General features: G+C 36.5%; 1 protein-coding gene across 1 annotated transcript; it reads right to left on the reverse strand.

Annotated features, from left to right (window-relative positions):
• Positions 1 to 4,434: 4,434 nt before the first annotated feature.
• LOC127130457 (uncharacterized) lies at positions 4,435 to 6,279 on the reverse strand. The gene is made up of 3 exons (XM_051059463.1): positions 5,848 to 6,279; positions 5,128 to 5,409; positions 4,435 to 5,085 (listed from the first exon to the last, which is right to left on the reverse strand). Exons 1-3 carry the CDS (start codon positions 6,277 to 6,279, stop codon positions 4,435 to 4,437), a joined length of 1,365 nt encoding a protein of 454 aa, XP_050915420.1.
• Between the last annotated feature and the right edge of the window lie 8,677 nt (positions 6,280 to 14,956).

The raw sequence follows: 14,956 nt of genomic DNA on the forward strand, positions 1-14,956 counted from the left end.
GGGTTAAGGGTTCTAAGGTCCTCTTCTTCTCGGGCTCCCAGGTCAGAAAAAGTAATGCCAATCACGACTACTCTTCATACATCAATAATCCCAAAGAGGCCTCCACTGAGCGGGGGATCTCAAGTCAGCTCATTGAGGATTAACTCCACGTAAGCCAAACAAGACTATACCACCCTCATGTCATAAGAGAACTCAAGTTTGGGTATAAGACTTATCTCACCACTCAGAGATCACCAAACACAAGACAGAATAAACAATAACAAACAACATCAAACATAATATATACATATAAACAGAGATAAGCTAAACTCATTAAGGACTACTCCCCAGCAGAGTCGCCATTTTTCTGTAGCGGTAAATTTTTTGAGATTAAGCTATGGACTAACTTAACTCGTAAAAGCAAGAGTCGCCACCGTGCTTTTATTATTTCCAAAGGAAAAAGGAAAAAGTACGAACAGAATCCAAAGAAGTTTTTAAAACAAAACAAATAAAAAGAGATAAGGGTCCGAGGGTTGGTTATGCAAATGGAAGGTATTAACACCCTAAACATCTATTTTACTCTATAGGAACCTCTTTGAAAATCAGTACATGTTTTCTTAAAAAATGGTATTGTTTGCAAAAGATTGGAGAGATGAGAAAAGAAATGGTTTCTTACAATTTTTTATGTTTGCCAAGACTTTTAGAGTCTCATGCCTACGTAACAACAGAGTGAAATGGAGGATTAAAATCTCTTAGTTCATGGTAAAAATAATAAAAGATGTTTCTTTTTTGTTCCTTTTTTTTATGAAAATACATTTTTTCATTTTAAGGAGAATACTCAACTAGTCACCCACAAGTATGAGAACTTTGCATCACCATGAGAAGGACTCCAACTTGGATAAAGATCAACAAGTATGCCACTAGCTCTCTTAGATGGAAAATATTTATCATCAATTCTATGAGGATAGGATAATTATATCTCAACTATGGAAATGACTCATGTCTAAACTTTGAGAAAAAATTTAAAAGAAAAAATGCACACATGGCATAAAATCATTTGAATGAGTTTGTGCATTTTTTAAAGTCTTTTTGAAATTGGTCTGAATATGCTTAAGATGGATTAACATTTTATTAAGAAATGATTTTTGAAAATCACCTGACAAAAGTCAAGGTTTATTGAAAAAATGGTTCAAGTTTGAAAACAAGAAAGTTTTTATAAAGAGAGAGGAGATTTTGAAAATTAAAAAAGGAGAGGAGAAGAAGAGACTATCCTAGAACATAAAGTAAAAGCTAGGGAAGCAAGATCTAACCAAGAGATAGCAAGCTTTATGACATAAGTCAAGCAAGAATTCCCTCCTCTGGATTAAGCCCCAAGTAAGCCAAATGAGCAAAGAATAGTCATGTAGCAGATGGAATCAAAGTAATCAAACTAAGTCTTTACAAAGAGGTCTAAAGTCAAAGGTATCAGATGGATCCCAAGGTCTCAAACCATAAACTCCCAAAGAAAGGGTTAAGATCTTAGTCCTAAGTCCATAAATCCACAACAATGCTAAGGATAGTAACCATCAATCCATAAATCAAGAGGATGGATTCCTTTTTTAGGTCTATCCTTTATTAATGTTTTTTTACATGCAAATGAAAGTCCAAATGGATAAATAACAAATAACACAAGTACAAATAGTATGATGTGAGCTGTTAAAAATAAAGCATAAAGTAAATGACAAAAGAGTAAAGAGCATAAGGTAAATGAAATTAAAGTAAGGTCAATGCAAATTATGTTAGTAAATGTTAGTGATTAAAATGAAAGATGGTTTTGTCATCTTTTGGAGAACACTCAACTATTCACCCACAAGTATGAAAATGAACTTTTACATCACTTATGAGAAGGACTCCAACTTAGATAAAAATCAACAAATATGCCACTAGCTCTCATAAATGAAAAGAAGGTAATATTTTCACACAATACCATGAGGAGTAGGAGACTTACAATCTCACTTATAAAAATGACGTACTTTCGGGCCAAATTTAGCGCTATGTTAAGCAATCGTAATTGGACTAATGTAGAAGTCACAACCATCTGAGGTCGGTCAATAATAATGTTTGTGTCAATACATGCTAGAGACATGATATGTAAATCACTCTCCTAAAGCCATGCCACATAAAAAGAAAAGAGGATGGATCAAACACAAAGGCTGTGAGAATGGTTCATAACTTCAATCCATACTTCATAGCACTTACGACCAGCTTATGCATTAATCCAAAGTACCCCAAATAATCCATGATTAGTTAGGAGGTAGATTTGAAATGATGAAAGTTCATCAAGTACCAATCCATACATCACGAACAAGATGGACATAAGTCATCCAATTGATCAAGAAGAAATAAAGAGATGAAGAAGAAGAGGACAAGAGAGATCACACCCAAATTGGATCAAAGGTTTGATCAAGTCATCATCAAAATCAATCATCTATTTTGGTGGATTAGGGTTTTCACCCCATCAACACCCAAGATCCATTGAGTTTGATGAGACCTATGATCAAAACAACCATGATCCAAGGTCAACGGAAGTTAACAAAGGTCAAATAAATATAAAATGCAATAAGAGGAAATAAAATGCACCAATTTTTTTTTAAAATGAATTTTAAAATGGAAATAAAAGGGAAAATCCATAAAGTCCTTCAAAACACTAAATAAGTGGCCAAGAAAATTATGGAATATTGGAAATAAAATAAGAAGCATATAATAAATTTTTCAGAATTTAAAAATGCAGAAAAGCATTTTTAAATCAACTAAAACAAAGAAGCAAAAAGAAATTCCATGAAAAATAGAAAATCAATAAAATAAAATATGGAAAAATAAAAGAGAATTTTAGAAATTATTTTGCGATTTTTTGGATGTAAAATGAATCTTCTATGAATTTTAATAGAAAATGCAATTAAAAATAAAAATAGAAAAAGAAATAAAATCAGAAAAAACACGGAGCGTTGGATCTGGAATCATTAATTGACGTGTCATATCCAACAATCACAAGGCTGAGATGCACGGTGGAAATTAGCCAGAATAAAACACGAGATCTAATTCAAATTAGACCAATCAAACATTTCTGAAATTCTAGTAACAGACTATCGATGTCACACTAGATGTTATGACATCCAATTCTGCGCAGACAGGTAATGTATGCAGAAAGTAAATGTAAAAAGCAGTAAATGACACAGAGAATTGTTTACCCAATTCGGTGACAAACACACCTACTCTGGGGGCTACCAAGCCAGGGAGGAAATCCACTATAAGAGGTATTAATTCAGGACTTAAACCACCAGTTTAATCCTATTACTTAAGACCTACCCAATGCAATTTCAATCTAAACTAAGACCTGAGTACCTACTCACTCCCCCTCAATCACAGCAGTGATTACAACCATTAAGAATTTTAAAGTCAGTGGTGAAGATATACTTCAAACAACTCTTGATTGTGCTTAAAAGCTTTAATCAAGAAACACAACACTCACGCTTAAAAGCTTAGAGTGACACAACAATTACAACTCAATAAACACCCTAGTCCAATGCAATCATCTAGGTGATAATTGCTTGGCTCACAAGTAAAACCTAATTCAAGACACAATGAAAGTACAACAATGATATATAATGATATATTGAATTCTTCACACTTCAAATCACTAAATTGCTTAAAGTAGGATTGCCATCCTTTTATAATGCAGTACTTGGGCCTTGAACTTGAATTTCATAAAATTAGGGTTAAGGAAGTTAACCTAATTTCCACACATTAGGGTGCTAACAAATAGGCTATATGCTAGGTCTCTTAATTTTAGCACAGTTGTTAGTTTCCTGAAAATCAGCCTGAGATAAATACTTAAACATAACAGAAAAATTAGCCTATACTTTAGCATCTGTTGTCAGGGATGAATGTCATAACATTCAGTTTGACATCCAGAAAATGCTGTCATGAATGAATGTCATAACATTCAGTTTGACATCCAGTAAATCCTGTATTAGCTAATCCTGTAGCATACTACTTAAGCATGTCATGACATCAGTCAAGACATCTAAGTACAGTAAGTGTTTTAACATAAAATGCAGCCAATCAAAAACATCTACAAACTCCCCCTTTGGCAAATTTTTGGCTAAAACAACTTGGCATCACAATAGAGTTCATAGCAGCAGAAAGCACACATCCAAGCAGAGAATCAAATTAGCTAATACACTTAGCAAACATAGAAGTTAAACTTCAAACAGCAGCAACACAAGAGAAGATTAAGCAGAGAGCAAACAACAACATAACCTCTTGTTTAAAGGACCTTCAACTTCAAAGAAATCTGTTGTCCTGGGGTACAAGTGTTACTCCCCCTTTTTGTCAAAAATGTTGCCAAAGCAACACTTAATATTACAGACCAAAAAAATAAAAATACAAGCAATTATCAGACACACAAGAAATGTTCTAGTCATCTGACTCAGAGTCAGCATCATCATCTGTGCCATCATCAGGACTGACATCTGCTTCTCCCTCTTCACCTTGTCTTTCAGCTTCTTCTGCAACAGCAACAGCTTCACCAAATTCTCCACCATCAGCTAGCACATCACCTTCAGTCATCTCCAAAGAGCTAATCAATTTTTCCAAGTTCAGCTTCCTTGCCTCTAATTCCCTCCAGGTTTCTTTGAGCATTGCAATGACAACAGCTTTACCTGGCTGATTGCTTACACCTGATGTCATGACAATGTCAGGGACATGGGTACCTAGGAGCAACTTATGATTGAAAGACATAGGACTGTCTTTTTTCTTCACAAAATCATTCTCAGTTAAGATGTTTGGAAACTGATTCAAAACAATACCACAGATGAGAGAAGGAAAGGCTATAGGACCCTTCACACTGAAGCTTCCTGCATCCTTCAAAGTTTGATCAAAAATATAGGAGCCATAGTCAAATTTGGCTTTGGTTCCAACAGCATATATAAACTTTCCAAGCATTACAACAACTGTAGATTTATGATTGGTGGGCACCCAGTTAGCAGCTCCAATCTTGTGCAGCATTGCATACTTGACACTCAGTTTACTTGCCACCAATTTTCCTTTGAGAGGCCACTTCCTTACCTGATTAGCAGTGATGACTTAACAGATTTTGTTGTCAGTCACCTCAAGCTCAGGTTGAGCTTCATCAGGCCTTCCCAAATACTTGTTGATCACTGAAGGAGAGAAATTTACACACTTGCCTCTCACATACACTTTCCTGAATTCCTTAGACTTGCCATCAGCATATTCTTCAGACAAATTAACAATAAATTCCTTTACCAACATCTCATAGCACTTTGAAAACTGAGTCACAATCTTCATTAAACCAACCTCTTGAATAAGATCCATAATATCCTTACAGTCTAGGACATTCTGAGCTAATTCCCATTTCAAAGCCAGCCTCTTCTGATAAACATATTTCCACCTGTTTACACTTGAAGCAAAATGAAAAGATATGTTGTCAATTGGTACCTCAGGGACACTAGCTGCAAGCTTGCTAGTGGTTGGCTTCTTCTTTGACAGAATGTCAGAGACATTACAAGGAACATTTGAGTCAGACTCAACAACAACAAACTTGGTCTTCTTTTTCTTGGGCACCACTTTGCTCCAAGATTTGGTTGGACCATGAACTTTCCTCTTGAGGGAACTCTTGACTGCCACCGTTGTCTTTGAAGAGTTTGGAACATCAATCTTCTTTCTGGGGGACCTTTGAGCCACAATTTTCTTTTCTCTCCTAGTCCTAACCCTTTTGGCTATGCTAGGGAGGACAGAGGACAACAACTCATTATCAGAAAATTCCTCCAGGTCTACTGTTTCAGCCTCTCAGTTAGGGTTGTCACTGACATCATGAGTGACATGAACTTCCTCACCAGCCACATTATCTAAGGGTTTGTCAACATTTGACTCCTTATGAGCATCAATTTGCTCAACATCATCAGAGATATTCTTTCCTAAAGACTCAGTATTTTCTTGATCAGCAACACTATCAGGTTCAATAGTGTTTAAGAGAATGGAAACCCCAAGGACCTCATGATTTCCAGACAGTATTCCAGTCACTATAGTGGCAATGGCATTATGAACATACCTGGAACCTTCTTTGGTTCGTTCCTCAAGAACGATGGATGAGGAGAAGCCTGATACAATTTCTTTAGGTCTTCTTGCATGTGGGGTATTCACAGAGTCAACAACAGGATCTTCTCTGTTAGGGTTGCTTGGTTCAGCGCTACGAGAACAAGGCATGTTCTTGGAAGGAGAAGAGTTGGATGGTTGAGACATGATGAGTATCTTAGAGATGAAATGAAAAATTTCTCTGAGAGGATGCTTGCGTGAATGGAAGTTGAAAGAGTGGAAGAAGTAACGCTTGTTGCAAGTGAAATAATTATTATCTGTTGACCAATCAGAGCACACTTTCAATTGTTTAATAATTTGAAATATTAAACAGTAAATTCCTAACATCCTTAGTTGCTATGATTCCTCAGAAAGACATATTCCCAACTTGCCCCTTAAATTTTCAAACTGAGTAGCATCCAAAGCCTTTGTAAATATGTCAGCAAGTTGTAGTTCAGTTGCCACATGTTCCAAGGTAATCACTTTGTCTTCTACCAGATCTCTTATGAAGTGATGTCTAATGTCAATATGTTTGGTCCTGCTGTGTTGGATAGGATTCTTTGAAATGTTGATGGCACTGAGATTGTCACAGAACAATGTCATGACATTCTGAGTGACATTGTACTCAGTCAACATCTGTTTCATCCATACCAGTTAGGAACAACTGCTTCCAGCTGCTATGTACTCAGCTTCTGCAGTGGATAATGATACACAGTTCTGTTTCTTGCTGAACCAAGATATGAGATTGTTTCCCAAGAAGAAATATCCTCCTGATGTGCTTTTTCTGTCATCAGCACTCCCAGCCCAATCAGCATCACAATACCCAGATAAGATAGGCTCAGAGCCATGAGAGTAGAGTATACCATAATCACAAGTCCCATTAATATACTTGAGAATCCTCTTGACTTGATTTAAGTGACTCACTTTGGGTTCTGCTTGGTATCTAGCACACACACCAACTGCATAGGCAATATCAGGTCTACTAGCAGTTAGATATAGTAGGCTACCTATCATGCTTCTATACAAGCATTGATCAATACTAGAACCTCCTTTATCTTTAGTTAACTTTAAATGAGTAGGTGCAGGAGTTCTTTTGTGACTAGCATTATCCATACCAAACTTCTTAACTATGTTCTTGGCATATTTGCTTTGGGAGAGAAACATAGAATCTTCCATCTGTTTAACTTGCAGTCCAAGAAAATAAGTCAATTCCCCAACCAAACTCATTTCAAATTCAGATTGCATCTGGTTAACAAAATGTTTCACCATTCTATCTGACATTCCACCAAAGACAATATCATCCACATATATTTGGGCAATCATGATTTTTCCATCTTCATCCTTCACAAATAAAGTATTATCTATCCCTCCTTTTCTGTAACCATTAGTAGTCAGAAATTCAGTCAGCCTCTCATACCAACCTCTAGGAGCTTGCTTCAATCCATACAGAGCTTTCCTCAACTTGTACACATGTTTTGGTAGATTAGGATCACTGAACCCTTTAGGTTGTTCCACATAGACTTCTTCATTCAAGTAGCCATTTAAAAAGGCACTCTTCACATCCATTTGGAACAATTTGAACTTCAGAATGCAGGCAACACCTAACAACAACCTTATTGACTCAAGTCTTGCAACAGGTTCAAAAGTCTCATCAAAATCAACCCTTTCAACTTGAGTATACCCTTGTGCCACTAGTCTTGCTTTATTCCTAGTGATTACTCCTTTCTCATCAGACTTGTTCTTGTAAATCCACTTGGTACCAATGATGTTAGTCCCTTCAGGTCTTGGAAATAACTTCCATACTTCATTCCTTTTAAACTGCTCCAGTTCATCTTGCATAGCATTGATCCAATATTCATCAGTCAGAGCTTCTTTCACATTTTTAGGTTCAACCTTGGATACAAAGCAGGAATTTGAGCTGTTCTCCCTTGATCTGGTAATCACACCACTATTGGGATCTCCTATGATAAGATCCTTAGGGTGGTCTTTCTGAATCCTGATAGAAGGCACCTTGTTGGATGCTTCTAACTCAAGTCCAGGAGGAGTATCCTGTACATTTTCTGTTGAAGTCTCAAGGAATATTCCAACATCCTCTATGACATTCGATTCTTCATCTTTATCATCAACAATAACATTTATGGATTCCATCAGGACATTAGTTATGGAGTTGAAAACACTGTATGCTCTACTATTAGTAGAGTATCCCAGGAATATACCCTCATCACTTTTGGGGTCCATTTTTCTTCTCTGCTCACGATCTGTAAGAATGTAACATTTGCTTCCAAAGATATGAAAGTACTTCATAGTAGGTTTTCTGCCTTTCCATATTTCATATAGAGTGGAAGAGGTTCCCTTTCTCAAGGTAACTCTGTTGTGAACATAACAAGCTGTATTCATAGCTTCAGCCCAAAAGTGCATAGGAAGCTTCTTTGCATGAATCATAGCTCTAGCAGATTCTTGAATAGTTTTGTTCTTCCTTTCAACTACTCCATTTTGCTGAGGAGTAATAGGTGAGGAAAACTTATGACTTATTCATTCAGATGAGCAGAAATCATCAAACTTGGAATTTTTAAACTCCTTTCCATGGTCACTTCTTATTCTGATAACACTACTATCCTTTTCTCCTTGGAGTCTTATGCGTAGATCTTTGAAGACATCAAATGCATCTGATTTTTCTCAGATGAAGCTTATCCATGTGTATCTGGAATGGTCATCAACAACCACATAAGCATATATCTTCCCACCAAGACTTTCAACCTGCATAGGTCCCATTAAGTCCATGTGCAAAAGTTCCAGAGTTTTGGATGTTGTAGGATGTCCAAGCTTAGGATGTGAATCTTGGTTTGCTTGCCAACTTGACATTCTCCACAGACTTTTCTTTCATCAATAAGAAGCTTTTGTATTCCTCTAACTGCTTCCTTGGATATGATCTTCTTCATTCCTCTTAAATGAAGATGTCCAAGTCTTCTATGCCACAACTTCACTTCCTTTTCTTCCTTGGCTAAGAAGCACATTGAGAAGTAGTTTGAGACTTTAGGTTCCCATTAATAGCAGTTATCTTTGGATCTTGATCCTCTCATAACTTCCTTATTTTCTCCATTTGTCACAACACATTCTTCCTTAGTGAACTGTACATTGAAGCCTTGATCACATAGCTAGCTTATGCTGATGAGCTTAGCAGTTAGTCCTTTTACTAAAAACACATTATTCAGTTCTGGAACTCCAGGACTGTCCAGCTTACCAACACCTTTGATTTTTCCTTTAGCTCCATCACCAAAGGTCACATAACTGGTAGTATGAGGTTGTATATCTACCAATAAGTTATTCATCCCAGTCATATGTCTTGAGCAACCACTATCAAAATACTAGTCTTCTTTGGTAGATGCCCTTAGAGATGTGTGAGCTATTCTAGCAACCCATTGTTGTTTCTTGATAGGGGCATTATGCTTAGGTGCCTTCTGCTTAGGTCTGACTTGAGGGGTCTGGTTAGGATAACCATGCAACCCGTAACAAAAGGGTTTTATGTGACCAAATCTTCCACAGTAGTGGCATCTCCATCTTTGAAATTTCTTCTTTTTATGGTTAATCCTCCTGTTTCCATGATGTTGTGACCAAATCTTCAGCCTTTGACCTTTTGAATTCAGATGAGGATTCCTTAACAAAGCCTAAACCAGACATGGTTCCTGATTTCTGTCCCACCTTTAGAATTTCTTCCAAAGTGTCAGTTCCTTTATTCAACATTCTGATGGATTTTGTCATTTGATCTAGCTTAGAGGTCAGCAAGGTTATCTCACCATTTAGATCATCTATGACTGTCAGGTGCTTCTTCTTCTCAACTTCCAGCTCCTTGATAAGTTTCTTCTTCTTTTCTCCTTGTAGACACACTTCTGCACTTTTGATACATAACTCTTTATATGAAGCAGCAAGTTCATCAAATGTAAGTTCATCTCCACTTGAGTCATCATCAGAGGCACAGACATTAGTTAGTGCAGTGACATGTTTTGCAGATTCTCCTTCTGATTCACTCTCAGAGTCTCCATCAGACCAGGTGACAGATAGTCCCTTCTTTTTCTTCTTGAGGAAGGTAGGACATTCAACCCTAATGTGTCCAAAACCTTCACATCCATGACACTGGATTCCCTTGCCTTGGTTGGAATTTTCTTCAGATTTTGATCTTCTACTAATGTCAGATGAAGTGTTCTTGACATTTGGTCTACCTTTTTGATCAATCTTCTTTATGAACTTGTTGAACTGTCTTCCAAGCATGGCTATAGCTTCTGATATACTTTCATCACCTCCAATATTTCCTTCTTCTGGATCCTCTTCAGTATTTGATACAAAAGCTATGCTTTTGTTTTTCTTTTCAACATTCTCACACAAGTCCATTTCAAAAGTTTGGAGATAACCAATAAGCTCATCAACCTTCATATTGCAGATATCTTGAGCCTCTTCTATAGCAGTAACCTTCATGGCAAATCTCTTGGGCAATGATATGAGAATCTTTCTTACAAGTTTTTCTTCAGGCATTTTCTCTCCTAAGCCTCCAGAAGTGTTGGCAATTTCAAGAATATTCATGTGGAAGTCATGAATAGTCTCATCCTCTTTCATCCTCAGATTTTCAAACTTAGTAGTCAGCATTTGGAGTTTAGACATCCTTACCTTGGAGGTACCTTCATGAGTTGTTTTGAGAGTATCCCAAACTTCTATAGCCAGTTCACAGTGATGCACCAGTCTGAAAATGTTCTTATTTATCCCATTGAACAGTGCATTCAAAGCCTTAGAGTTTCCAAGGGCTAATGCCTCTTGCTCTTTGTCCCACTCTTCTTCAGGAATTTGCATAATGATTCCATCTTTACCTGTCTTCGTTGGATGTTCCCATCCTTTGTTGACAGCTCTCCAGACCTTGCTATCCAGAGACCTCAAGAAGGCTATCGTACGAGGTTTCCAGTCATCGTAGTTAGAACCATCCAGCATGGGTGGTCTATTTGAGAATCCTACATCCTTGTCCATGGTACTAGAAAGTAACGTCCCTAAATCTCACCCAGAAACTAACAGGCAGGGTGCCTGCTCTGATACCAATTGAAATTCTAGTAACAGACTATCGATGTCACACTAGATGTTATGACATCCAATTCTGCGCAGACAGGTAATGTATGCAGAAAGTAAATGTAAAAAGCAGTAAATGACACAGAGAATTGTTTACCCAGTTCGGTGACAAACACACCTACTCTGGGGGCTACCAAGCCAGGGAGAAAATCCACTATAAGAGGTATTAATTCAGGACTTAAACCACCAGTTTAATCCTATCACTTAAGACCTACCCAATGCAATTTAAATCTAAACTAAGACCTGAGTACCTACTCACTCCCCCTCAATCACAGCAGTGATTACAACCATTAAGAATTTTAAAGTCAGTGGTGAAGATATACTTCAAACAACTCTTGATTGTGCTTAAAAGCTTTAATCAAGAAACACAACACTCACGCTTAAAAGCTTAGAGTGACACAACAATTACAACTCAATAAACACCATAGTCCAATGCAATCATCTAGGTGATAATTGCTTGGCTCACAAGTAAAACCTAATTCAAGACACAATGAAAGTACAATAATGAGATATAATGATATAATGAATTCTTCACGCTTCAAATCACTAAATTGCTGAAAGTAGGATTGCCATCCTTTTATAATGCAGTACTTGGGCCTTGAACTTGAATTTCATAAAATTAGGGTTAAGCAAGTTAACCTAATTTCCACACATTAGGGTGCTAACAAATAGGCTATATGCTAGGTCTCTTAATTTTAACACAGTTGTTAGTTTCCTGAAAATCAGCCTGAGATAAATACTGAAACATAACAGAAAATTACCCTATACTTTAGCATCTTCTGTCAGGGATGAATGTCATAACATTCAGTTTGACATCCAGAAAATGCTGTCATGAATGAATGTCATAACATTCAGTTTGACATCCAGTAAATCCTGTATTAGCTAATCCTGCAGCATACTACTTAAGCATGTCATGACATCAGTCAAGACATCTAAGTACAGTAAGTGTTTTAACATAAAATGCATCCAATCAAAAACATCTACAATTTCAAATGTCCAACGTTTCTTCAAACTCATATTACATGAGATAAACTGTGGTTGTCTTCTCCGATGGTCCCTCACTGAAGTTTCATTGTTTGGTAAATTCAGAACACGAGACCATCACCAATGTGATCTAAACTGAGCACAGTGAATTTCAGAGAAGTTTCGTAAACAAGAAAGCCACGAAAAATTAAATTAAATGATGAACACGATCAATCAATACCAAATAAGTTAGGGAAAGCATCAGAGAGTGAAGGACTACATTGTGGTAACCTTGTCCAAATGGTGATTAGAAGTTGATGAAGCTTGATCTGGTTAGAGCACTTCAGGAGGTCTCAAAGCTTGGGAATTGTTGCAAAAGCTTCAGAGGAGGCCGAAGATACTAATAGAATCAAGAAATTGGATTGAAACAAGCTAAAATTCAAAACACAATAGTTGAATTTTTCTGGAAAATTTCAAATTAAAGCAGGGGTTTCTTGGCTCACAAAAACTTGCAAATGAATGCAGTAGCTTCCTCTATTTATAGGGAATATGTTTGGATCCAAATCATGTGGAATCCAGCTTAATTCGTGCAAAACGAATTTGATCATGAAGTGTGGAAAGTGTGACTTGCAATCCATCAAAACTCAGCCAAGTCATGTGTTTTAAGAGTCAATTAACTTCTAGAGACTTGGATAAACATGTTTAGGTCCAAAATGCATGATAATTTGACTTGTAATTAAGAATTAGTGAGGTTCAAATTCAAAACATGGTGATTTCTTCAGTTCCAAGTCACCATGTTCAACTTAATGGGGCATCCTACTCAGGAGGATTTTTGATCTCATTCTTCTTGCAATGTGTTGACATCATAACAAAGATTATAATGTTCCAATAAAGGTTGAATTTGGTTGCTTGAGCATAAATTTATGTCATGTTGAAGTTGACACGAAAAACTGGTCATGTAACTTAGAAAATTTTTAAGTCCCAAATTCCTGAAAATGACCTGTAATGTCTCAATGAATTCCATGGCCTTCCAAGCATAATTTGACTTTGATAGTTGAAGCAAACTTGTAGAGGGAATCATAAATGATATTATGCAAAAATAATCAGACTCAAATGTTGAATACTGAAGAAGTTATGAACCTTGAAAGTTGAGGAAAAGTCACTTGAAAATATGTCAACTTTCACTAAGTCCACAAATGACCTATATTGTCTTCAAAACTTTAATGATCATCCAAGTATAATTCGCTCTTGTCATGTAAAGAGAAGTTATATAGGATAATGTGAAGTGTCATATGCAAAAAGAATCATTAAAAATATTGAGAATTGAAGGAGTTGTGATCCTTGGAACTTTGACTTCAAATGTAGACTTTTTGGTCAAACCACTTGGAACAAGCTTGTGCACTTGGACTTTTATTGCATTTCAAGGTACATGGATGATCATATGAACTTAAAATAAGGTGTCTTTAAATGTCCCTTGATTAGATTGATCAAAGCTTGCGGTTATTTGTTGAAGAAGGCATAAATAAACACATGGACCTTTGACTTTGTTTGAGAAGTTAGCCACAAAACTTTGAGATATTCTTGACCAAAATGAGATTGAAAGAGGCTTGAGGACCCTGGAGATCACGCCTTGAAAGGTAGCTTCTTGAGAATCAATGGTTGAGCACATTTATCTAAGGAACCAAAACAAACCCTAGTTGAGAAAACACGCTATATGCTCTTGATGGGAAACCCTACCTTGCACAATAAACTTAAAAGAAACAAGACATATTTTTTATATTTTGATGAGTGGTTAGATGAGTAATGAACATATAAACACAAGAGTAAAACACCAACAAAGAAGTGCTTGATGATCCCTGCACAAGGAAAAACCAAAGATGAGAGGGAGAGGGACCAAGAGGTGATCTTGTGTGTATGCAAGGGTGCTGATGATATGTGGGAGCTTAGGGTTAAAAATTAGGGTCTGACAGGTGGAAAGGGTTTTAGCTGTGTCTCCCTCTCCCTCGTTTGTTATGAACAATGCTTTTCTAATGGGGGTTGTGGGAGGTTTTTTTAGATAAGATCAAGAGAGACTAGTAATGAGTGATGAGTTGTGTATTGATGGAATTGGGAATGAAGTAGAATTGGTAGTGGTATTGTGTTGTAAATTACAGAATTTGTCTGTACTATTCTATGTGTGCTTTTGCAGAAATTGTGTAAGCTTTGCTATTGTACTTTTTCTCTATTTTATCTCGTTGTCCTTTTTAAATTTTGAATGTGTGATTTACTGAAGTAACTAAACTTGCATCCCTCTTTTTTTTTTGAATTTTGGTCTTGACTTTGGTTGTGGCCTTTGATGGAAATTCTGAATTAGTGAAACAAAACATGTGGAACCTTGTAGTGTAAAATAAAGTGTGATGGATGTTGTTAGGTCTGATATGTAGTGATTGGCTGCATTTTGGAAAAACAAGTATTATTTTCAAATGTTGAACAAGATGTCCTGACATGTTGGTTCAACATTTGAGTGTGACCTATTTTAGTATCTTGTGAGATTTGTTTACTTTTATGGTTTATCAGAAGATACTCTGAAAATTTAGTTCACGAATATGCTATGAATCAAGCCTGAAGCCCATGCCTTTCAACTGCTATTTCTAGATCGTTTCTAAACCTAAGAAGGCATCAAAGCAACTTTGAATATTGTATGTGTTAGGGTTTAGTGTTTTTGTTATTTGTGAGCCACTCTTATATCTTTGCACTTTATATTTTTGCACTTTATAGCGCTCTTAGTTGTGTTTGG

Source organism: Lathyrus oleraceus, chromosome 3 (assembly GCF_024323335.1).
Source record: "Lathyrus oleraceus cultivar Zhongwan6 chromosome 3, CAAS_Psat_ZW6_1.0, whole genome shotgun sequence".
Classification (NCBI taxonomy): domain Eukaryota; kingdom Viridiplantae; phylum Streptophyta; class Magnoliopsida; order Fabales; family Fabaceae; genus Lathyrus; species Lathyrus oleraceus.